Below are 24175 nucleotides of genomic sequence, written 5' to 3' on the forward strand. Positions count from 1 at the left end.
GATAAATAAATTTTGGTGTGTTCCTCTTCTTTCTTTATCTTTGCTCTGGGATTGTGTTGTCGCTCTACACCAAAAGGTTGTTATTATTGTTTGAAATTGTTTAATTGTCAGTATTATTACTTCATGCACATATTCTTTTTGGTTGCTTGAACACAAGTGTTTTATCGAAGATCCGCCGACACGAAAAAATAATACTTTTCAGAAATTTGATTCTCAAAATAAGTTACTGTTATAATATCATTTCAGAAATCTGACATTCAATGATAGTTACTACAATATCAATTGCAATGGTAAAGATCAAGATGGTTACTAGCTATCTGTATATTATATATTCTACTTGCATAGTTGGTGCAGCTTAACTTTTTCACTTCCCATGCAAGTTTTATGATCATACTTACACTACTTTGATGAATACTTGTTCACTTCCACCATTAGAAACAGAATCAGCTATGCATGAAGATGACTGAGCAACATAATCTTTATTGGAATTGATGGAGATTGATCCTCCCTCACTACTTCTATAAGAGATTCTCTCCATTTTCTTTCTCTTCGAACGGTTTTTAACGGTCTCTTCTTTTTCATCTATAAAGGTGAGGAAACTCCTCAAACGCGTTGATCCCGAGCCCGAGTTTTGGTCGGGAGAATCTAGTTCTTCTGAGTGGTGCTTGTTGTACTGTCTTATTATCTGTATTAAATATATGAGTAGAGTAAGCAAACAAGCTGATCCACATATCACATAGAGGCCCCAAAAGCTTTTTAGTTCGAGTCTTTCAACTTCAAGCTTTGCACCTTGTGTTAAACAAGCTCTACTCAAAAGCCACTTGTCATGGATTCTTTGCAAGTCTCCATTGTCTGCCATTTGCAAAATGGCAGTTGATAGGTCAACTGCTAGTGGTGAGTCTCTTGGAAAGGCCTGAAAAATCAAATCAGACAGTGATTAAGTTACTCAACTTTGTCGCGAGAAATTGCTAAGAAAACTTGAAAGATACTTACAAATCCCCAACCGTTTCGGGTGAACTCTTGACCTACAACAGTAAACTGACACCGGCTTGAAAGGAATATGTCGATATAGGCACGTTGGCCGATATAAGCAGCAATACCACCATCTCGAGGACCTTTTTCCAGTGATTTAGTAACTTGTTCTGGTGTTATTAAAGGAACAAGCCTAGACTCGTCAATACCGACTTCTTGGATTAAATAATTTTTAGAAAATGAGCCTTGACTGTAACCAATTGGTTCTTTGCTATTTACTAAACTTTCAATGCCTTTAATTGGTGAAGAAAGTTGTTGTACAGTAAGGATTGATGTTAAACTTGCTGTGTAACTTGATGTAATTATGAGAACTACAAATAACCATATAAGTAGCACGCAACGACCAAGTGTGCTCACTGTGTTTTCCCCTACATATTTTCGAAAAATATAACTTGATTAATCAAAGAGAAGTTAAAACTTTTAGTATATAAGTATGTCATAGAAGATAGAGAATTTGAACTTACTATGTGAAAAGAACATTGTTGAAAAGCTAAACCTGCCAAATACAGCACAAACAAAATTGAATCCATGTATGTGGTAAATTATTTCAGGCATCATCAACATTGGTTTGGCTTTAAAAAAGGCTCAATGTAGCAAATTTACTTACCAAAAAATAGTAATCAATTGTTTTTTGGGTGGTCCTCTAAATTCATCATTCACCCTATGCTCCAAAATCCAAACAACAGTTCCAACTATTATGAAAAACAAAGCTGTGACAAACCACATTCTTGGTGTAAATGGAGCCAAAAAGGCCAAAGCACTTGTTTCAGACCCCCTAACAGGCGCTACTACCACTAAACCCGACTCGACATATGGCTGAGTAAAATCCACCATTTTTGTTCTTTCTGTTGTAATTGCAATGTCACCTACTGCACCGTCAAATTCCTGTATGAAAATTTGAAAACCGATCTCATAAGATTACCATAAGAAACATCCAAACTCCACAAAAGACTATTGACATGATACTCACACCGGTTGTTATTAGACGGACAAGCTCGGTGCAACTAGGATTGTTCTTACCATCCCCATATGGAATAAACTTATAAGGGACAGCATAAGGCAAAAGGTTAACTGCAGATAGAAACACATCAATGCAGAATCCTTGAAATGTATCAGTGCCTGGTACTTGTGACACAAATTGGCGGTAACTAACGCTTATTGGTACTCCAATTCTTAATAGCCTTCCGTTGTTCGGGAAAACCCAACCGCGAGGCTTCTGGTCTATGTCACCAGGCCAAATCACAGGGAGTAGCTTTTTGCTTTCCCTGAAACCATTGCCTGGTTTGGAATGAATTGTTTCCGGAGGAACGGCCGATAATCCAGATTGATTAGACCAATAACCAATTCTCCGTGACCCGCTTCCAATCACGTTGATGATTTCATATGCAGGATTAACAAGGTTTCCATCAGGTGCGTATTTGAACAAGCCTGTCACACCTGTCATGTTAACCCCGTAAATGTTTTTACGTAACGTGTTTCCTTCATTGAAGACGTTCAATGCTTCGAGATTCAAGGTGTCGCCATGTAGTGAAAGTAGTTTTGAATCATTTGTAAAGGTGATTTTGTTTCCTTGCTTGAAAAATGCATCAAGTGCATGAGCAAGAGCATAAATAGTATCATATGCATAGAGAGACAAAAAACTAAGTCCAAGAGGGCCATCAGCAGTATTTCCACGAGTCAAGTTTTTCCACTTCAAAACAAACCTTCTTTTAAGCTCCGAATCCGGCGTGTACATGCGCGGTGTCAACACTCCTTGAATTTCATCCATTTTATCAGAAGATAGAGGACCACTTATATCAAGAATAGCAGAAAGAAAAGCAGTGGCTATCCATACATAACCAGTTCCCATCATTCCAAGATTCCTCGCAACACTAAACACTTTCGGACCCCAAAGAGTGTTAGCATGAACAACAATAATTCTTGATTCAGCAAGAGCCACCTGAACAAGCACATTCGTAATCTCCTCCGGAGTTGCTTCAGGACTCACAGGTGCTTTATACGAGATCCTGCAACGTCTCTCAGCAAGCTTATCGCCTAATGCAACGATTCCGTTCCTTCCATTGTCATCATCAATATATACAGCAATGACTTCTTTCCATCCATAGTAATCAACAAGGTCTGCTATGGCCGCCATTTGAAAAAGATCACTGTGACATGTTCTAATAAAGAATGGAAATTGAAGCGAAGAAAGCGTAGGGTCTAAAGCCGAAAATGAGAGAAGAGGAACTTGAAGCTCATTTGCAATATGAGTTATGACATGAGCTGTTACAGAACTGTGAGGGCCAATTATTGCCACATTGTGTCTAGCCATGACCTGCAAAACTGTAATTCCATAGGATTATTACAGAGTTTAGTTTCGATACACTCCGTAAAAAGTTTGACACTATCAACAAATCACCAACATTCATATAATTATGAAAGACATACCCTCAGCAATGCTAAGAAAGCCTCTATATTTTGAATCTTCTTGAAGAGAGAGCTTCAACTTGGTCTCGCCGAGAATATTTGGATCTGAATTTACATCTTCAACAGCAGCTTCTATCGCGATTTTTATAATCTTACCAACACTAGTATTGAAAGAGAAGAGAGCTCCAATATTTACAAATTCAGGTCTTGTTGAATTATGAATACCAAACACAGTTAAAGAGAAGCCATTGTAGAGAATCATTAGAGCCAATAGCCAAACTTTAACCATTTTGGGATGAGTAATGAGTTTCCTATATAAAAAACAGCCATAAAGATAGTAACATAACAACCTTAAAAACCAAAGTGTGTATATGGCTTACAAAATTGAGAAGCTTAAAAGACATAAAGCACCAAGCAAAACATAAACACAAGCAATATTTTGTAAATAGAAAAGAACCAAAGTATCTACTAAAAAGCAAACAACATTAAGACCCCAACAATGAAAAAAACTAAACTTTAAGGAACATGGTAACTGTGTGAGTAACTTAATGATATTAAAAGAACACATACCTTGGAGATTTAGAAATGATACATGATGTGGCTTCTATAAAAAGCAGCAAAAGGGTGCAGGAAAAAGTGAAACTTGGTTCAGTTTAAGAATAAAAAGATGAACTTTAACCTGTGGCTAAAAATTGTAGATGAGAAGGAACCAAAAGTAGGAATAGAGAAAGAGCATGATAAGCATTATGGAGAAAATGGACAAAGTACTAAAGAAAAATTGAGAAAACAATAGGCAAAAAAAAAAGTAAGGTTAACTTAATAGGTATTGGTGTTGACAATTATTGTCCATAAAAACAGGATATTTTTGTTGCTCAATAGTTTATCAATCACAAATGGATATTCTGTCTGTCCTTTTGTCCTTTTATATATATATATATATATATATATATATATATATATATATATATATATATATATATATATGTGTATATATATATATATATATATATATATATATATATATATATATATATATATATATATATATTTGTTGTCCTTTTAAATTATTTTTATTTGGGTGTTGGATTGAGACAAACTCGATCCATTATATATTAGATAATCTCGAATATTCTAGAAAGATGTAAAAGATTATAAATTGACTTGATTATCAGAGTGTTTGCGAGAGTGTATGTGTATAGTGTATAATATCTCTTATTAGTTGATCTGATATTCTCACAACTTGTATAGATGAAAATGACAATTAGTAGTGGCTTAGTCATTGAAAATATGTGGGAAATTTGCATCTAATACGATGAAGATAATTGTGGCTGTAAAGTGTAGACAACACAGTCATCTTGTGAATTCATAATAATTAAAAAAGAAACAACAACATAACCATCATGTGAATGTGATGGTTTGGATCTGTGGACTTTTATTACTTTCTCTCTGTCCATTTACAAAGTGGAGCGTTGTGGAAATAGATCCGATTCTCAAATGGAAATAACGCACCCACCACTCATAATGAAATCATGATGTCACTGACGTCAAATTCTCTTCACAGAACATAATAGTATTTGGGGGGTTAAAATATGCAATTGAACTTATTTTTATTTGGGGAAATAAATTGTAGTATTGTTATGGGCTTAAGTAGCCTATCAGATAAGATATTTCATGGATTATCTTACTTGCAAGGTTCAAGTCCTAGACATAGGGTAGATATGATGAGCTCATATAGGAAAAATCATGACGCAACGCTGACGTCATTCCCGTAAAAAATTTATATTTATAAGAATCCAGAAGTATTGACATGTTCTTGCTCTCATTGTTCGACATAAGTATGGCAATGGGGTATACCGGGACCGGTTTTAAGGATTATCAACTCCGCTCTATATCATCCCCACGCTCAGTTCTAAATTAAATTGAGTATGATTATTGATTGAACACATGCTCCTACATGAATGAGGATGAGTTTCCCGACCCTCCTCTGCTCTAAAAAAACAAAATGTTTTTATCAAAATAAAAGATATTTATATGTTTTTGAATATTGATATTTCGTTTCTTCGTAGAATAAAAAATTAATAATTAAAAATTAAATAGCATTTTCAACCTAAATTAATTATAGAACTTAAATCTTAAAAAATTATATTCATAAATACAACATATTTTCATAATAAACCAATCATACTATCATAAAAAAATCATCCCGTTTTTAAATTTTGAGTTTTTCCTGCTAAATTTGGTATCTGGTCAACCGGATTCGATTGATTTCGGATTTTGTTGTCATACCTAGTTTGACATATCAAAATAGTGTTGAATTATAATCTCTGTGTCGAAGCAGATAGGATGTGTCGAAACATGTAGTGTGTGTTGAGTTGTATTAGATGTCCAAGTGTTGAAGCAAGTTGCTTGATACAGGATTTCGATTTAGATCAAAATAGAAATTTTGGGTCTTTGTAATTTTTGGGTTTTAGCTTAGGGACCATACTAGCTCAATTATAAATAGAGGGAGTAACCTCTATTTTTATAACAATTTTATAGTTGCAAAATTAATGAGATTTTCCACAGGCTGTAAGCATAGAGACTCTGCATTAATCATCTTCTTCCCCAATTTCCGTCAAACCCTAATCTTATTTCTTATTTGCATTATCATTGTGCAATGATACAATCTTACAATCAAGGTTGGTTGATTCGCTCTAGTAAAGAGTGAAGAACAAGTGGGAATTTGATCGGATGATTGAATCTTGCTCATCAAGATTGATTCGATTCAAAGTTTTAGATTTAATTTCAACATCTGGTATCAGAGCATTGGTTGATCGATTCGTGGGAAGAAAAATACGATGGTGATGAATCATCCGAACGAGCATTTTTCGGCGAGTCTCTCAATTCCGAAGAACCATAATTGCGAGAACTGGTACAAGCAGATAAAAGTTGTCTTTTACTATCAAGATCTTTGGGATCTAGTGAAGGAGAGAGTGACACCGCTTGCAACAAATGTGACGGATGAAGAAAAAATTGCACACAAAAAATTGAAGAAGAAAGATTGTAAAGCTCTCTTTATAAGTCATTCATGTGTTGATTCTGATAATTTCGAAAAGGTTAGTGATGTTGAATCAACGAAAGAAGTAAGGGAAATTCTGAAAAAAAATCATTTGGAGGCGGAGAGAAGGTGAAATACGTGAGGTTACAAAAGAACGTATGAATTTGCTTCAGATGGAAGACATTGAAAGCATAATTGATTTTTTCACTATATTTACAAAACTGGTTAATCAAATCAAGGTATGCGGAGAATTGTTGACATCAAGATCAGTTATTTCAAAGATCTTGAAGTCATTGGCTCTAAAGTTCGACCACATGGTAGTAGTTATAGAGGAGTTGAAACATTTGTCAACATTGACAAAGGAAGAGCTTCAAGGGACGCTTGAATCTCATGAACAAAGAATGACTGAAAGAGTTGCAGGCAAGTCGAAGAGTAATGTGGTTTTGCATGCGCAAACAGCAAGAGAAAAGAAATGTAAAGGGAAGTGGGTCGACAACAAAGGTAGAAGAGGCTACAACAATTCGACCGGTCGAAGTCAGCAAGAAGGAGGCTAGTTGAATCAGAGAAGACCCTCATACCAAAGTAACCAAAGAGGTGGTGCTACAGGTAGAGGAAGAGGTGGTAGTCGAAAACTTGACAAAAGTCACATTCAGTGTTTCAATTGTCAGAAGTATGGTCACTACTCAAGTGACTGTCCTGAAAAATAAAAGAATTGGGAAACTGATGCAAAGTTTGCAAAGCATGAAGAAGAAGAGATGTTGTTGATGGTCACAACAAGAGATGAAGAAAGATTCCAAGATCAATGGTACTTGGACTTAGGATGCTAATCACACATGAATGGTAGGAAAGATTGGTTTGTCAACATGAAACCCTCAATAAAAAACATGGTAAATTTTGCAAATGACAATACTCTAGTAGCTGAAGATATTGATGATGTTCTGATTATGAGGAAAGATGGCAAAAGGTTAGTCATTTCCAATGTACTGTACATACCAGGCATGAAAAGCAATTTGCTCAGCATATGGCAGCTAGTCGAAAATAACTACAAAGTGTTAATCAAAGACAAGATGACGAGAGTTCCCAACTCAGGTGGAAGGTTAATCTTGAAGGCACATATGTCTCAGAATAGAATCTTCAGGATTGAACTTAATATGATGGAGCACAAGTGCCTTGCAACTGCAGCTAGCAGAGATGAATTGATATGGCACTATAGACTTTGTCATCTCAATTTCAAAAACACTAGAGATCTGAAGAGAATGAATATGGTTTCAGGGTTACTAGAAATCGATATTCCAAATGAAGTGTGTGAAGAATGTGTGCAAGCGAAGTAGTGGAAAAACAACTTCAGTAAGGATGCAGGAAGCAAGTCAAAGGAAATTCTTAAAGTCATATACTTTGATGTGTGTGGTCCTATCCAGGTGGATTCGATTGGAGGCAACCAATACTTTATCACATCCATAGATGATTTCAATAGAAAATTGTGGACTTACCTGATCAAGAAGAAAAGTGAAGTGATTGATGTATTTGCCAAGTTTAAATCTATGGTCAAAAGACAAAGTGATCGAAAGCTCAAGATTCTGAGGAATGATGGTGGTAGAGAGTATGTGTCGAAAGACTTCGACAAACTATGTGAGAAAGAAGGGATTGTGCATGAGGTGGTGCCACCCTACACTCCACTGAAGAATGGAAGGACATAAAGGAAGAATATAACCATCATGAACATGATAAGAAGTATGTTGAAAGGCAAGCTTCTACCCAAAGAATTATGGGGAGAAGATGTGTCGATATCAACATATATTAAGTAGTATGAGAATCTCAGCATGAAGAATAATGAGAAGGTACCTTACTATATCTCTAGAGTGATTATGATCACGAATGAGATGAAGTCGTGTGGAGAAACTCTCTCTGAATAAAGTATCATTGAGAAGGTACTTAAATATCTTACTCCTCTATTTGATTACATCGTTGTAGCAATTGAATATTTTAAGGATCCGAGCACCATGAGAATTGAAGAGATGTAAAGTAGTCTAGAAGCGCAAGAGTTACGTCTGACTGAAAGAACCTCTGAGAGAGAAGTAGAGTAGACTCTGAAAGCTTCTTTTGTCAAGAAGGACCAGAAGCAGTTTGGTCAGAGGTCAAGAAAAGACATAGTAGGTCTCAGGAGTCAGAAGCCTCCAGTTTTGATTAGAAGAAACATCAGAAGGGAAGGGAGAAAATTGACAAGAGAATGGTTCAATGCTACTGTTGGAGTAGGTTTTGCCACTTTGCTAAGGACTGTTAGTCAAATAAGGAAATGAGGTCAGAAGAAGCAAACATGGCCATATGAGATTATGATTATGGACATGCGCTATTTATGGTTTACGAATCTGATGATAATGAACTTGTGCGATTGACAATTTCTGATTCTAAAGAAGACTCTGAATATGAGTCTGTCATACGGTGAACTGACTTTTGGGTGTTTTGCTTTTTATCGCAATGTCGCGGATAGCAAGAGTCGTCACCGACTTTTCTTTTATCCAATAAGGAAAGGTGGAAAAGAACAGGAAAGACCTCAATAGATTTTGGGTTCGGGAGGTACATTATACAAAGGGAAGGTGTTATCACCCTTTGTATCCATGGTTATCCATGGGCTCTTAATTGCTGGATCACTTATATTTTTGTCTGAAAAGTGTTGGTGAATTGTTTAAAAATGTTTCGAAAAGAGAGTTTAACTTTGTAATGATTCTCGTATGAATGTATACAAAGTATTTATCTCGTTTGATTTTGAAAACGGTTTAGAAAAATGTAACTTGGTAATGATTCTAGTATGAATGTATACCAAGTGGTGATTTTCCAAAAGAGGTTTTGAAAGGTGTGAGGTGTTGAAAATATTTTAGGTTAGGATCCAGTAATTGAGAGTTATACCTTCCTAAGGTCGTTATGAACGTTTCCTATCCTTATGAGGGTAAAACTGTCCTTACTATTGAGAAGTAAGTAATTTTACCCTTTGGATGTTTAAGGGTCATCGTAGGGTCATCGATAGGTCATTGAAGGCAACAGTTGTAAGGATACCTTAGCATTCGAAGGGACGATCATCATTTAACCGTAGGCTACACCGAAGGGTCATCGAGGGACAAAATCGTAATTTCGAAGGCAACATCCGAGGGACCATGATTTATTTTATGATGACTTAACCAAAGGGTCTTTGCTAAGTGTGTCCCTACATTCGCGGGACATGACCGTTATACCGTAATATCATAAGGCAAAAGAGGGGTCCAAGATCACATATTTAAAGGCCACATTTTAAAGTTAATTAGGTGATTATGATGAATCTCCACATTAAAATCAATACATTAAAAATAATACATTAAAATTAATACATTAAAATTAATTATTAAAATTAACACATTAAAATTAATTAAGCAATTTAGGGTGAGCCTCCACAAGGGTATCCCACAAATAAAGTGGAAGACCTAACGGCGGTCTTTTTTTCTGGGACATATGAACCTTTGCAAAATTCAACAAACGGGTTAGCATACCAAATCAGGGTGCAATCGAGGATTACACCGCAAAAGAAATCACAACAGTAATAGGATCAAATAAACAATGCCTGGTTATGATAAAACATGAATGAAAAGTCAGAACAGAAAAGCTGGCTACTGTCGGATTCGCGCCTGCCTCGCCTAGCGAAGGCATAGCGAATACTCGCTGCATGCTCGCTTAGCGATGTGCTAGCGAGCGGCTGCGGATTCCGGTTTTAATAACGATATGATGGCAGCAAGCTTCACACTTTATAGCATTCATTACAGAGATTATGTGGTTAGACATTCAACGGTTCATGCATACTTAAATTCATATGTAAAACTTAAGATAGTTTCATAAATTCAGTCATGATACCATGTGCAAATTAAGAACATAGGGTAGTAATAGCAATGCCAACCTGTTTGTAATCGAATTGTAACCTTGAATTGGCTGATCGGATCGAATTGAGCGGAAGTGACCTTGCCGCCGCCGGCTTTTCCCTCAGGGCTTCCTTTAGGGTTTTCCGTCTGTGAGCGCTAGGGTTTGCTTGCTAGAGTTCTCCCCTCTCCTTTTTCGTTTTTCCTTTTCATTACTGAAGTGCTGGTATTTATAATGCCCTTTTTCATGACCTAATGGGCTCAGAACGAAGCCCGAAATTTTTTGTTGTCTGTCAGCTTCGCTAGGCGAGCTGGTAGCGAACGTTTGCTTCGCTAGGCGAGCGTGTAGCGAACGTTCGCTAGGCGAGCGTGTAGCGAACGTAACGTTCGCTAGGCGAGCGTGTAGCGAACAGGCCAGTTTGGGCCATTTTCTGGATTGGGCCATTCGTGAGCTGGGCCTTCGTTCCTTTGGGATCAGTGTCATAAAAATGAGTCAGAGTGCCCTGACAAATGTCTTGAAATATTAATGGGCAAATTTTGGGGTATGACAGCTGCCCCTGTTCAATATTCTTGAACCGAGAGAGTAGAATGGTATGTGCCGTTCGTGGTCTGGAGGTGAAAGATTATTGAACACTAGAATGCCCCAAAAATTTGTGCTTGTCAATCAGGAGCTAGTCTTGATGGAGATGGGCTTAGAGATGCCATCCAGGAAGTTTGATGACGAGCTTCCGATTGCGTCGTACGTTAGACGATGTCTGAAGACATGGATGTCATACCGGGTCATACGCTAGACCGTATAGTGGATCCTCCATCATGCTGTTGACTTCGCTGGGGAGTCAGAGTATGCTATATACTGCTGGGGATAAGGGATCAGAATGGATCATACGCTAGATCATATCTGAGTACCAGAGTGAGCTGTTCGTTAGGCGGATGACTTTGATGGGGATGAAAGATCAGAATGGATCGTACGCTAGATCGTCTCTGAGTTGCAGAATGAGCCGTCCGTTAGGCTGAATCTGCTGAAGAGGGAGTAGTCGTATACCAGACTACCATTCAGAAATGTACATGTCCGAAGGTAGCATCTGAGTAACAGAACGAGCCGTCCGTTAGGCTGAATCTGCTGAAAAGGGAGTAGTCGTATACTAGACTACCATTCAGAAATGTACCTGTCCGAAGGTAGCATCTGAGTAAGGGAGTAGCCGTATACTAGACTACCATTCAGAAATGTACCTGTCCGAAGGTAGCATCTGAGTAAGGGAGTAGCCGTATACTAGACTACCATTCAGAAATGTACCTGTCCGAAGGTAGCATCTGAGTAAGGGAGTAGCCGTATACTAGACTACCATTCAGAAATGTACCTGTCCGAAGGTAGCATCTGAGTAAGGGAGTAGCCGTATACTAGACTACCATTCAGAAATGTACTTGTCCGAAGGTAGCATCTGAGTAAGGGAGTAGCCGTATACTAGACTACCATTCAGAAATGTACCTGTCCGAAGGTAGCATCTGAGTAAGGGAGTAGCCGTATACTAGACTACCATTCAGAAATGTACCTGTCCGAAGGTAGCATCTGAGTAAGGGATGAAGGTTTAACTTGGTCGTACATTAAACCATACTTGAGTTGTTGAAGATCAGAATGGATCGTACGTTAGATCGTATCTGAGCTGAAGATCCAAATGGGTCGTACGTTAGACCGTATTGGAGTTGCAGAATGAGCCGTACGTTAGGCCGTATCTGAGGATTTGAGTATCCAAATGGGTCGTACGTTAGACCGTATTGGAGTTGCAGAATGAACCGTACGTTAGGTTGTATCTGAAGAAGAAAGCAGTCGTACGCTAGACTACACCCCGGAATATACCGTACGCTAGGCAGTATCTGGGGATTTGAAGGTCCAAATGGGTCGTACGTTAGACCGTGTTGGAGTTGGTTGAAAGTCAGAATGGATCGTACGTTAGACCGTATCTGAGCTAAAAGAGTCATATGTTGGGCTGAATCAGAATGAACCGTACGTTAGGCTGTATCTGATAATATTTGTTGTATTTGCAGCGAATATCTGAGGTGGGCTTAGAGATGCCACCATTGGGAGGACGTCAGAATGAATGTTGACATGGGGTATATCTGAAAGCCGTATTTGTAATTGAGAAGGATGTCCGTCTGAATGGATCTTTATTTTGACTGTATCAGGAGGATAATTAACCTGAAACATGAAGTTAGTTTCATGCAATGTCATGATGCATGAGATGCAAATGTTGTATGCATGCGTGTGCTGTGAAACGATGTGACGAGTGAATTATGCGTCTGGAATAAATGCGAGCATTGTGTGCATGTATATGAAATGATGTAATGTATATGATGCGGAATGAAAATTGTATATAGGTATGTGATGTGAAATGATGTAATGAATGCATTAGGCGTCTGAAACATTCTTCCAGGGGACACTACTGGGGAGATAAATCTCAGTCTGCTGGTCGGAGACATTGGTATTGATGACCCTGTCTCGGCTGGGGGATACTTGATTTCTGTCTGATGGTGGAAACACTCAACAGAGCCTGGCTGGGGATGGAAGAGATGACCTTTCGGTATGGTGGTGCCGACCTCTTCTGGGGAATAATTGGCATTGCCGGGGAATCGAATTAGCAACGGATTCATTGGAAAGCATGGTTAGACCTTCTTCTTGGTCCTGAAGTCTTGTAGTAATCGCTATTTCTATTTTAGGCATGTATTTTTGTAAACATTGATCATATTCAAACGCATATATCAATTCAAATTAAATCAATGGACGTTTATGCAATCAAAACAGAAAAAGTGAAAACAAAAGCATCTTTTTTTGGGGATAAAATTGTATTGATTTTGAAAGAGGGCCTATAAACAGGCAATTTGTGTACAAGGAGACAGAAATCCTAGTAAGAGGAAATTGTCAAGACAACAAAGAGAAAGCCATGCAGAGAAAGTCCTATTTATTTTAATTCCACTACTGTCATCATGTCTTCAAGCATCTCATCTCCTGCTGTCGGATAGAGGTGATTGGCTTGTTCAGTCCCTTGGAACTTGGTTGAAGCTGACAGAGAACGGGACATAGTCATACGCTTTAATCCCTAATTTTTGCCTGGACCGCCTTTTCAGGTTTTCAGTCCACCGGGATACCCTTTTTTTGCCCAAGCCGCCTTTTCAGGTTTTCGACTTGCCGGGTGTACCTTTTTATAGGTTTATCCCTAATTTTTGCCCGAACCCTTTTGGTTCGCCGGGATGCCCTTACTTTTGCCTAGGTACGTCGCCCTAGCGGGTCTCTGTTATGCGTAGTATTTTTTAACTACGTCCGCGTTCACAGGATGCGGGAAGTCTTCGCCATCCATTGTAGCAAGTATCATGGCTCCACCGGAGAATACCTTCTTAACCACAAATGGCCCTTCGTATGTGGGAGTCCACTTGCCTCTGGGATCCCCTTGTGGTAGAATGATACGCTTGATCACTAAGTCGCCAATTTGATACACCTGTCTCTTGACTCTTTTGTTAAACGCCTGGGTCATGCGTTTCTGATATATCTGCCCGTGACAAACAGCCGCAAGTCTCTTCTCATCAATCAAATTTATCTGATCGAGCCGAGTCTGAATCCATTCATCCTCGCCTAAACCCGCCTCTTTCATGATCCTTAGGGAGGGAATCTGAACTTCCACTGGTACAACGACTTCCATTCCGTAGACTAAAGAGAAAGGAGTTGCCCCTGTCGAAGTGCGTACTGAAGTGCGATAACCGTGAAGAGCAAACGGTAACATCTCATGCCAGTCTTTGTACGTTACTGTCATCTTTTGTATGATCTTCTTGATGTTCTTATTAGCAGCCTCTACGGCGCCATTCATCTTTGGCCGGTACGGAGAGGAGTTATGGTGCTTAATTTTGAACTGCGTGCAGAGTTCAGTAATCATCTTGTTGTTCAAATTAGTACCATTATCAGTGATAATTCTTTCAGGGATGCCATATCGACAAATAAGACTATTCTTGATGAACCGTGCCACCACATTCTTGGTGACAGAAGCGAATGAGGCTGCCTCTACCCACTTTGTGAAGTAATCAATAGCGACGAGAATGAAGCGATGTCCATTAGAAGCCGTAGGTTTAATCTCTCCGATCATATCGATGCCCCACATTGCAAAGGGCCAAGGAGTTGTCAACACGTTCAATGGAGCAGGAGGCACATGTACTTTGTCCGCATAGATCTAACACCTGTGACAGGTTCTGGAGTGATGGTGGCAATCCGCTTCCATGGTAGACCAATAATACCCTGATCTCAGAATCTTCTTGGCCATTGTATGTCCATTAGAATGAGTCCCAAAAATACCGTCATGCATGTCTTCCATAATCCTTTCTGCTTCCTTTTTATCCACACAGCGAAGCAGAGTCGAATCATGATTACGTTTGTATAATACTCCGTTACTCAGAAAGAATTTAGCGGAGAACTTCCTCAGGAATTTTCTGTCATTGATGGATGCCCCTTTAGGGTATTCTTGAGCTTCTAAATATCTTCTTACGTCGTGGAACCAAGGTTTCTCCGGTACCTTCTCAGTGTTAAGTTCATAACAGTATGCTGGTTCATCTAACCGTCCAATGGTGATCCTGGGAGCTTCATTGTCCCATCTGACTCTGAACATAGATGACATGGTAGCTAATGCGTCTGCCAACTGGTTCTCTTCTCGTGGGATATGTTCGAATGTTATCTCTTCAAAGTATGGGATTAATGTCATCACCAGTTCTCGGTAAGGGATGAGATTCGGATGCTTAGTGTCCCATTCTCCTTTGATCTGACTGATTACTAATGCTGAGTCTCCGTACACACTCAAAAATCTGACCCGCCGGTCTATAGCAGCCTTGAGTCCCAAAATACATGCTTCATACTCAGCCATATTATTGGTACAATGAAAACATAGTCTAGCAGTGAAAGGCGTATGGTAACCCTCGGGAGAAATGATTACCACACCAACACCATTGCCCAATGCATTAGAAGACCCATCAAAAACCATAGTCCATCGGGATCCCCATTCGGGTCCTTCATCCGGTCTAGGTTTTTCATAATCAGTGACAAGCATGACATCCTCATCTGGAAACTCAAAATTCATAGATTGGTAATCGTCCACCGCTTGATGAGCCAGATGATCAGCTAGCACGCTTCCTTTGATTGCTTTCTGGGTAGTATACTGGATATCGTACTCTGTTAAGATCATCTGCCATCTCGCTATTCTTCCGGAGAGGGCAGGTTTCTCGAATATGTATTTGATGGGATCCATCTTAGAAATCAACAAAGTGGTATGATTCAACATATACTGTCTTAGTCGGCGAGCAGCCCAGGCCAAAGCACAGCAAGTTCTCTCGAGCAGTGAGTATCTTGTTTCACAGTCGGTAAACTTTTTGCTAAGGTAGTATATGGCATGCTCTTTTCGACCAGACTCGTCATGTTGCCCCAACACACACCCCATTGAATTTTCTAACACGGTCAAATACATGATTAGAGGTCTTCCTTCAACGGGCGGTACCAGAATTGGAGGTTCTTGGAGATATTTCTTGATTTTGTCAAAAGCTTCTTGACATTCCTCATTCCATATCATCTCTTGATTTTTCCTCAGTAGCTTGAAGATGGGTTTGCAAGTAGCGGTCAAGTGGGAGATAAATCGAGCAATGTAGTTCAAGCGTCCCAAGAAACCTCTGACTTCTTTCTCCGTACGGGGAACGGGCATTTCTTGAATAGCTCTCACTTTAGCCGGGTCAACCTCAATTCCTTTACCGCTGACAATAAAGCCCAATAGTTTACCGGATCTTACTCCAAAAGTGCATTTGTTTGGATTCAATCTCAACTTGTACTTCTTCAACCTCTCGAACAGTTTGTATAAATGATCGAGATGTTCTTCTTCAGTATGAGATCTAGCTATCATGTCATCCACATATACTTCTATCTCATGATGAATCATATCATGGAACAAAACCACCATAGCACGCTGGTACGTTGCCCCTGCATTCTTTAAACCAAATGGCATTACTTTATAACAGAACGTGCCCCATTGCGTCACAAACGTAGTTTTCTCCATGTCCTCAGGCGCCATCTTAATCTGGTTGTAACCTGAGAATCCATCCATGAATGAGAACACTTTGTGTTGAGCGGTGTTATCTACCAGAACATCAATGTGCGGGAGTGGAAAGTCATCTTTGGGACTCGCTTTATTCAAATCTCTGTAATCTACGCACATTCGCACCTTACCATCCTTCTTTGGCACTGGCACCACATTAGCAACCCATTGAGGATAAGAAGTAACGGCTAGGAAACCGGCATTGAATTGTTTCATAACCTCGGCTTTGATTTTCTCAGACATTTCGGGACGCATGCGGCGAACCTTTTGCTTGACAGGACGGCAGTTTTCCTTCGTAGGCAGCCGATGCACCACTATATCAGTATCCAACCCGGGCATGTCTTCATAAGACCAGGCGAAAACCTCTACATAGTCGTGCAACATCTGAATCAATCTTTCTTTTACACTGTTTTCCAAATCTGCTCCTATTTTGACTTCTTTTCTGTCTACCTCAGTACCCAGATTTACAATTTCGAGGGACTCTTCATGCGGCTGTATAGTCCTTTCCTCTTGCAGTAATAGTCTGGCAAGCTCTCCAGGGACTTCACAATCTTCCTCACTTCCATCTTCGGCTTGGTAGATTGGATTTTCAAAGTCATAATGAACAGTAGCGGAATTATTATCAATAGGATCCAGAGTGGATACGGATCTGCAATTTGTTACGTGAGTGTGTGTAAGAAAGCATAACTTGTTTGAAAGACGACAGGAAAAATAAAGAGCGCAATATTCGAATGCGAAAAAGTCCATTGATTTATTGAATATGAATATGCTTATGAAATGACAAAACCCTTAACAAATTAGCTATTGTGCCCCGGGCGTAGACACAATGCTTTAAGAAGTTCACTTGAAAAATTAAAGATTTGCAATACTAAATGGACAATAACAATTACTCCTGACTAAAGGAGATCGGGATAGTGTCTTCAGCCTTCCAATTATTGAGTCCGTCGCCAATTGTTGGGTAGATCCAGCTATCCAGGTCGCAATCACTGTCAGCATCTTCTACAGCATTGATTTGATCTTTGACCATCTTTTCAGAGCTAAATCCCAGACCAGATTTATCAGACTTGTAGGGTATGCTGATCAGTTGACCCCAGCCAGTACAGCCACCATCTTCAACCACAGCTTGAGCGTCCTTCAGGGAAACCATGGCAGGAGGAGCTCGAATAACCTCGGGCACAAGGGGAGTTGGCTTAAGGACAGGACTAGGCGGAGGAACCACTTCAAATGACTGAGTCGGAGTCTCGAAGAATTCACCATCCATCTCAACGTATCTGAAGGTATGCACACTACTGACAATGTATTCTTCTTCCCCACACACAGTGACGATCTTACCCTCTATTGGATACCTCAGCTTTTGATGGAGAGACGAAGCTACAGCACCTGCCTCATGAATCCAAGGGCGTCCCAGTAAGCAGGAATAAGCGGGGCGAATGTTCATTACGTGGAAAGTAGTGTCGAAAACCTGAGGTCCTATCTTGATAGGGAGAACCACTTCACCATGGACAACACTCTTTGCACCATCGTAAGCACGCACCACAATGTCACTAGGCTTCAATTCAATGCTCTTGCAGTCAAGTTTATCGAGCACGGCTTTCGGTAACACATTCAAAGAGGATCCATTATCGATCAACACATGAGACAGGGTGATCCCTTTACACTCAATGGAGATATGCAGGGCTTTATTGTGGTTCTTTCCCGCCGGCGTCAGGTCAGCATTGGAAAAACCTAGGCCACCGTCGACAGTCAGATTAGCAACATAGTTTTCGAACTGATCGACGGAGGTCTCCTGAGGTACATGGGCAGTCTTCAGGAATTTTATCAAGGCATTGGCATGAGATTCGGAAGATAACAACAAGGACAACATTGAGATTTTGGAAGGAGTATGCCCCAACTGTTCTACCACATCGAAATCACTCTTGCGGATGATTTTCAGCATTTCTTCCATTTCTCGTTTGGCAACATCTTCAGTAGTAGCTTTGATCGGTATCTCTGACTGAGAAGGGTTGACTGGTTCCTTTCCTCGGTTTTCGGGAACCGGAGGTGAGATTTCTGGAGAGAAGATCCTTCCGCTTCGAGTAACTTTACTAGTCCCAACAATATCATTAGGATTAGCAGAATTGCCAACTTGCTTTACACCATGGATGTAAACATCACCTCCATAATTCCACGGAATGGCTTTGCTCGAGGAATATGGTACTGGGCCAGGTGTAGTAATGATCAGGGGGGCTACCTTGGGCTCAGCAATGATCTTCACAGGTACTCTGGGAGCAGTAATCTTTACTGGACCTTTGGACCTTGCAATCACAGATACTTCTTCAATAGGGTTTTCCGCCTTAGAAACCCTTTCAAAGAGGATTGTACGATCGTCCATCAGTCGTTGGATACCATTCTTCAATTTCAAACAGTCTTCGGGCCGGAGTATGCAGAGATTGCAATCTTCAGTACAACCTGGAAATAAACCAGCTTGCAATAAATTCCTCTTTATGATCGGGAGAGGAGATGTTAAGTCCGCTACAGTAGTGATGAGAGGATTGTCATCGAGAGCATTAACAGCCTTGTCATGATTAGGCATAGGAGCAGTGATGACATTAGGAGTCTCCGGAGGCTCGAACTCAATTTCCCCAGCGTCGATCATGTCCTGAATTTTATTCTTTAACAGCCAACAATCGTTTGTATCGTGCCCGGGGCTATCGGAGTGATATGCACACCTGGCATTGGGATTATAACGAGGCGAAGCAGTGTTGACATTTGCTGGAGGACCTCTGAGAGTGATTAAGTTTACCTTTAGCATACTTTGCAGTGCTTGTGCTAAAGTCATATTGAGCTTGGTAAACTGCCTTCTTGGTCTGTCTTGTCTTTGCTGGAAGTTTTGAGCCGGCGGGGCTGCGATCGTCACTGCTCCAATGGCATGGTCACCATTTTTCTTATTATGATTCTTCTGACCATACACAGCATTCGATTCATTCTTCCCATGGTAGGACTTTTTGCTGCTTGTAGAAGTAGCTGCCTGTAACTTCCCACTCCGAATGCCGCTCTCCACCCGTTCACCCGTCAGTATAAGTTCAGTGAAACCTGATGAAGAACTCCCCAGTAGGTGGCTGTAGAATGGGCCAGTCAGGGTACCCATGAACAGGTCTACTAATTCTCGGTCAGTCATAGGGGGTTTGACCCTGCCGGCCAAATCTCTCCATTTCTGAGCATACTCTTTGAAGCTTTCTTTAGATCCCATGGCCATACTCTGCAACTGCAGCCGAGTAGGCGCTAGCTCAGAATTGTACTGGTACTGCTTATAGAAGGTTGTTGCTAAATCAGTCCAGGTGCGGATGTCAGAGCTCTCGAGCTGATAATACCATTCCAACTGAGCGCCAGACAGACTTTCTTGGAAGAAATGGATCCATAGTTTCTTATCAGTGGTATGCGGCTGGATCTTTCTCACATAAGCCCTTAGATGCATCTGAGGACAAGACGCACCATCGTACTTAGTGAAAGTGGGGATTTTGAATTTGCGAGGAATGGTCACATCGGAGACCAGACCCAAACTTTCGAAATCCAGACCAGGCGCCTTCTGACCCTCCATGGCTAGCATGCGTTCTTCCAGCAATTTGTACTTATCATCTCTTGGAGAGTACTGTTCATTTTCATAGTTCTCATCGTCATCCTCAGGGTTGGAGAAATCAGCATTCTCTTCCTCTGAGTCATTCTCCGCCCCCTCTTCTGGACCATTCGGGATTCCAAATTTGATTCCCGTAGCCTGTCCTTTACGCCTTCTTCCCGGGTTAATGAAACTCACAGCTTTCTTGTCTTTCTTCTTTTCAACCAAAAGAGCCTTCAGTTCCTCCTGCCCCTTGGATAAGCTTAGCATCATCTCCTTGAACTGAGCATTCTAAGTCTGGAGATCTTTGACAGTTTGTTCGAGATCCATTTTTCTGTTTAAGAGGCAGACCGTGAGAATACGGTCCTTTAGAACACCTGTTATGCAATGTTATGTTATGCGATGCAATGTATGAAATGTTTTCAAGGACTTTTGGAATTTAACTTTGCGTAAATCACCAACAAGGGAGAAATGTTTATTGCTAATTTTTTTTTTGACCAATATTCATTACAAAAAGAAAAATAATAAAAATACAATGAAAGCTCAAGTCTCCCAGGGGCGACTTCTTTTTGGGCGAAGATATGCATTGAGTCTTCGTTCCTCATTGAGCTGACTGGTAAGTTCTAACACTTTCTTCCTTTCTGCGACGAACTGAGTCTCGAAAGTATCCCTTTCTTCTCTCAACTGGATCCAGGATCTCTTTAGTTCCTCAACGTTGGTAGGCATATCTGGATAAGAAATGATCTGAGGAGCATCTCCTTCAGCTTCAGGTTCGACAATCTGAGGTCCGATTGCAAGATATGGCATGACAAGTTCACGAGCTCTGGCGCGTACCCATCTGAGATAAGGTTCCATAGGAATAGAGTTTTTCTGTCCTAAAGTGCTTCTTTTCACCATGCCCCAAGCTCGTACAAACCTTTGACGGAGACCTTGAGAATCGTTGTCATAGTCGAACACAATGCCTTCGATGATCATTTCATGTGGACCATCTCTTCGAGCATGCCCGAACTGACGTAGGGCTAAGGCAGGATTATAAGTAATACCTCCCCTTATCCCCAGGAGTGGTACATTAGGGAGTTCTCCACAACGGTCGATGATGATAACATTTTCTCTGAGGTTAGAACACCAACGGATGTCTGAATGGGAGAGTGCCATTATCCTTTGAGACCACTTCAGATTTTGATCATTCTTTAAAACTGATTGAGGAAGGTGCGAAATAAACCACCTAGACAATAGAGGTATGCAGCACATGAGAGTCCCTTGCCTCTTCATGGTACGAGTGTGGAGGGAATGCAAAATGTCTCCCAGCAAGGTAGGTACAGGGTTATGAGTGAGAAATATCTTAATAGCATTCATGTCTATGAATTGGTCTGGATTAGGGAATAACACCAAGCCATAGATTAGCAATGCCAGGATGTCTTCGAAAGCACGGACATTCATAACTTTTAAGAATTCTCGGGCCTTATTTGTCAGGAATTTGGCAAGTAAACCCTTAACTCCACTCCTTGTTACCCAATTAGCTTCAATGTCGGACTTCGTCATGTGTAAAGCTGCGGCAACTTCTTCAGACTTCGGAACCTTTTCTAAACCACTGAAAGGTATTTGATCAAGGATAGGTATCCCAAGCAGCTGGGAGAATTCTTCTAATGTGGGTACCAACTGATAATCTGGGAAAGTGAAGCAATGATGTTTAGGATCGAAGAACTGGAATAGGACTCTCATCATATCTTCCTTGAAACCAGTGGTAACTAAGTTGAGAAGATGACCATGTTTCTTGTTGAACTGAGCATGATCGGGGAGTTCTGACACCAAATCCTTGAGTTGAGGAGAGATTGCTACAAGATTGACCCGGATAGTCCTCCTGGAAGCCATAACCTGTTTAACAGAGCAAAGCTAAATTCCTAAGTCCTTGAAATGGTTAGTATAATGCCATGATGTTATGATGTTATGATGTTATGCTGTTATGCAAGCAAAGACATGTCACACAACAATCAATCCTAGGTTTTAAGGCTTGCATGAGTTCCATAGGTAAGTACCCTCCCCATTGAAGTTTGGTTGGTTCAACCTGTCCTAGAATAGTAACCGGGTTCTAGAAGGATCTCAGATCATCGACCTTTCTTTCAGTCCACTTCAGTGCAACGCCAAGTGGTTGACCGAAGCTTCCCTAAAGTCCAATCTCAAAGAGTGTAGTATCGAGTATCAACCAACCCCAGTCGGAACCGAAGTCAGTTATCTCACTACTTTCTAATGGCCAGGATGAGTCAATTAGGGTTCTAAAGGTCTAGTTAATGCTTTAATGACACCACGCGGAAGCCAAATTTTTCCTCAAGTAACATGAGGAACATCAGGACAACCAAAGTGTCACATTAACCGTAGCCACCATTTTAACCATTCCAGTATACGCCGGATAGTCGCGATGATCTATTGCTACTTACCTAAGGTACACTAGATCCGGGTGTAGGATCTTTCACTCAAGAATACCCAAGCAATCCCTTAAAAGTAAATCAGACAATTTTAAATAAGTGATCTTGTTTTTTAAGGTAACCTCTCTTTTTAAAGTGTCCCCAGCAGAGTCGCCAGTTCTGTCATACGGTGAACTGACTTTTGGTGTTTTGCTTTTTATCGCAATGTCGCGGATAGCAAGAGTCGCCACCGACTTTTCTTTTATCCAATAAGGAAAGGTGGAAAAGAACAGGAAAGACCTCAATAGATTTTGGGTTCGGGAGGTACATTATACAAAGGGAAGGTGTTAGCACCCTTTGTATCCATGGTTATCCATGGGCTCTTAATTGCTGGATCACTTATATTTTTGTCTGAAAAGTGTTGGTGAATTGTTTAAAAATGTTTCGAAAAGAGAGTTTAACTTTGTAATGATTCTCGTATGAATGTATACAAAGTATTTATCTCGTTTGATTTTGAAAACGGTTTAGAAAAATGTAACTTGGTAATGATTCTAGTATGAATGTATACCAAGTGGTGATTTTCCAAAAGAGGTTTTGAAAGGTGTGAGGTGTTGAAAATATTTTAGGTTAGGATCCAGTAATTGAGAGTTATACCTTCCTAAGGTCGTTATGAACGTTTCCTATCCTTATGAGGGTAAAACTGTCCTTACTATTGAGAAGTAAGTAATTTTACCCTTTGGATGTTTAAGGGTCATCGTAGGGTCATCGATAGGTCATTGAAGGCAACAGTTGTAAGGATACCTTAGCATTCGAAGGGACGATCATCATTTAACCGTAGGCTACACCGAAGGGTCATCGAGGGACAAAATCGTAATTTCGAAGGCAACATCCGAGGGACCATGATTTATTTTATGATGACTTAACCGAAGGGTCTTTGCCAAGTGTGTCCCTACATTCGCGGGACATGACCGTTATACCGTAATATCATAAGGCAAAAGAGGGGTCCAAGATCACATATTTAAAGGCCACATTTTAAAGTTAATTAGGTGATTATGATGAATCTCCACATTAAAATCAATACATTAAAAATAATACATTAAAATTAATACATTAAAATTAATTATTAAAATTAACACATTAAAATTAATTAAGCAATTTAGGGTGAGCCTCCACAAGGGTATCCCACAAGTAAAGTGGAAGACCTAACGGCGGTCTTTTTTTCTGGGACATATGAACCTTTGCAAAATTCAACAAACGGGTTAGCATACCAAATCAGGGTGCAATCGAGGATTACACCGCAAAAGAAATCACAACAGTAATAGGATCAAATAAACAATGTCTGGTTATGATAAAACATGAATGAAAAGTCAGAACAGAAAAGCTGGCTACTGTCGGATTCGCGCCTGCCTCTCCTAGCGAAGGCTTAGCGAATACTCGCTGCATGCTCGCTTAGCGATGTGCTAGCGAGCGGCTGCGGATTCCGGTTTTAATAACGATATGATGGCAGCAAGCTTCACACTTTATAGCATTCATTACAGAGATTATGTGGTTAGACATTCAACGGTTCATGCATACTTAAATTCATATGTAAAACTTAAGATAGTTTCATAAATTCAGTCATGATACCATGTGCAAATTAAGAACATAGGGTAGTAATAGCAATGCCAACCTGTTTGTAATCGAATTATAACCTTGAATTGGCTGATCGGATCGAATTG

General features: G+C 40.2%; 1 protein-coding gene across 1 annotated transcript; it reads right to left on the minus strand.

Annotated features, from left to right (window-relative positions):
- Nucleotides 1–205: 205 nt before the first annotated feature.
- On the minus strand, nt 206–4229 carry LOC127119975 (glutamate receptor 3.6). The gene is made up of 7 exons (XM_051050356.1): nt 4009–4229; nt 3460–3749; nt 2003–3354; nt 1640–1917; nt 1497–1528; nt 994–1400; nt 206–913 (listed from the first exon to the last, which is right to left on the minus strand). The coding sequence occupies exons 2-7, from the start codon at nt 3725–3727 to the stop codon at nt 395–397; spliced, it is 2856 nt and encodes a 951-aa protein (XP_050906313.1). The 5' UTR covers nt 3728–3749; nt 4009–4229; the 3' UTR covers nt 206–394.
- Nucleotides 4230–24175: the final 19946 nt, after the last annotated feature.

This window comes from Lathyrus oleraceus, chromosome 2, assembly GCF_024323335.1.
Source record: "Lathyrus oleraceus cultivar Zhongwan6 chromosome 2, CAAS_Psat_ZW6_1.0, whole genome shotgun sequence".
Classification (NCBI taxonomy): Eukaryota; Viridiplantae; Streptophyta; class Magnoliopsida; order Fabales; family Fabaceae; genus Lathyrus; species Lathyrus oleraceus.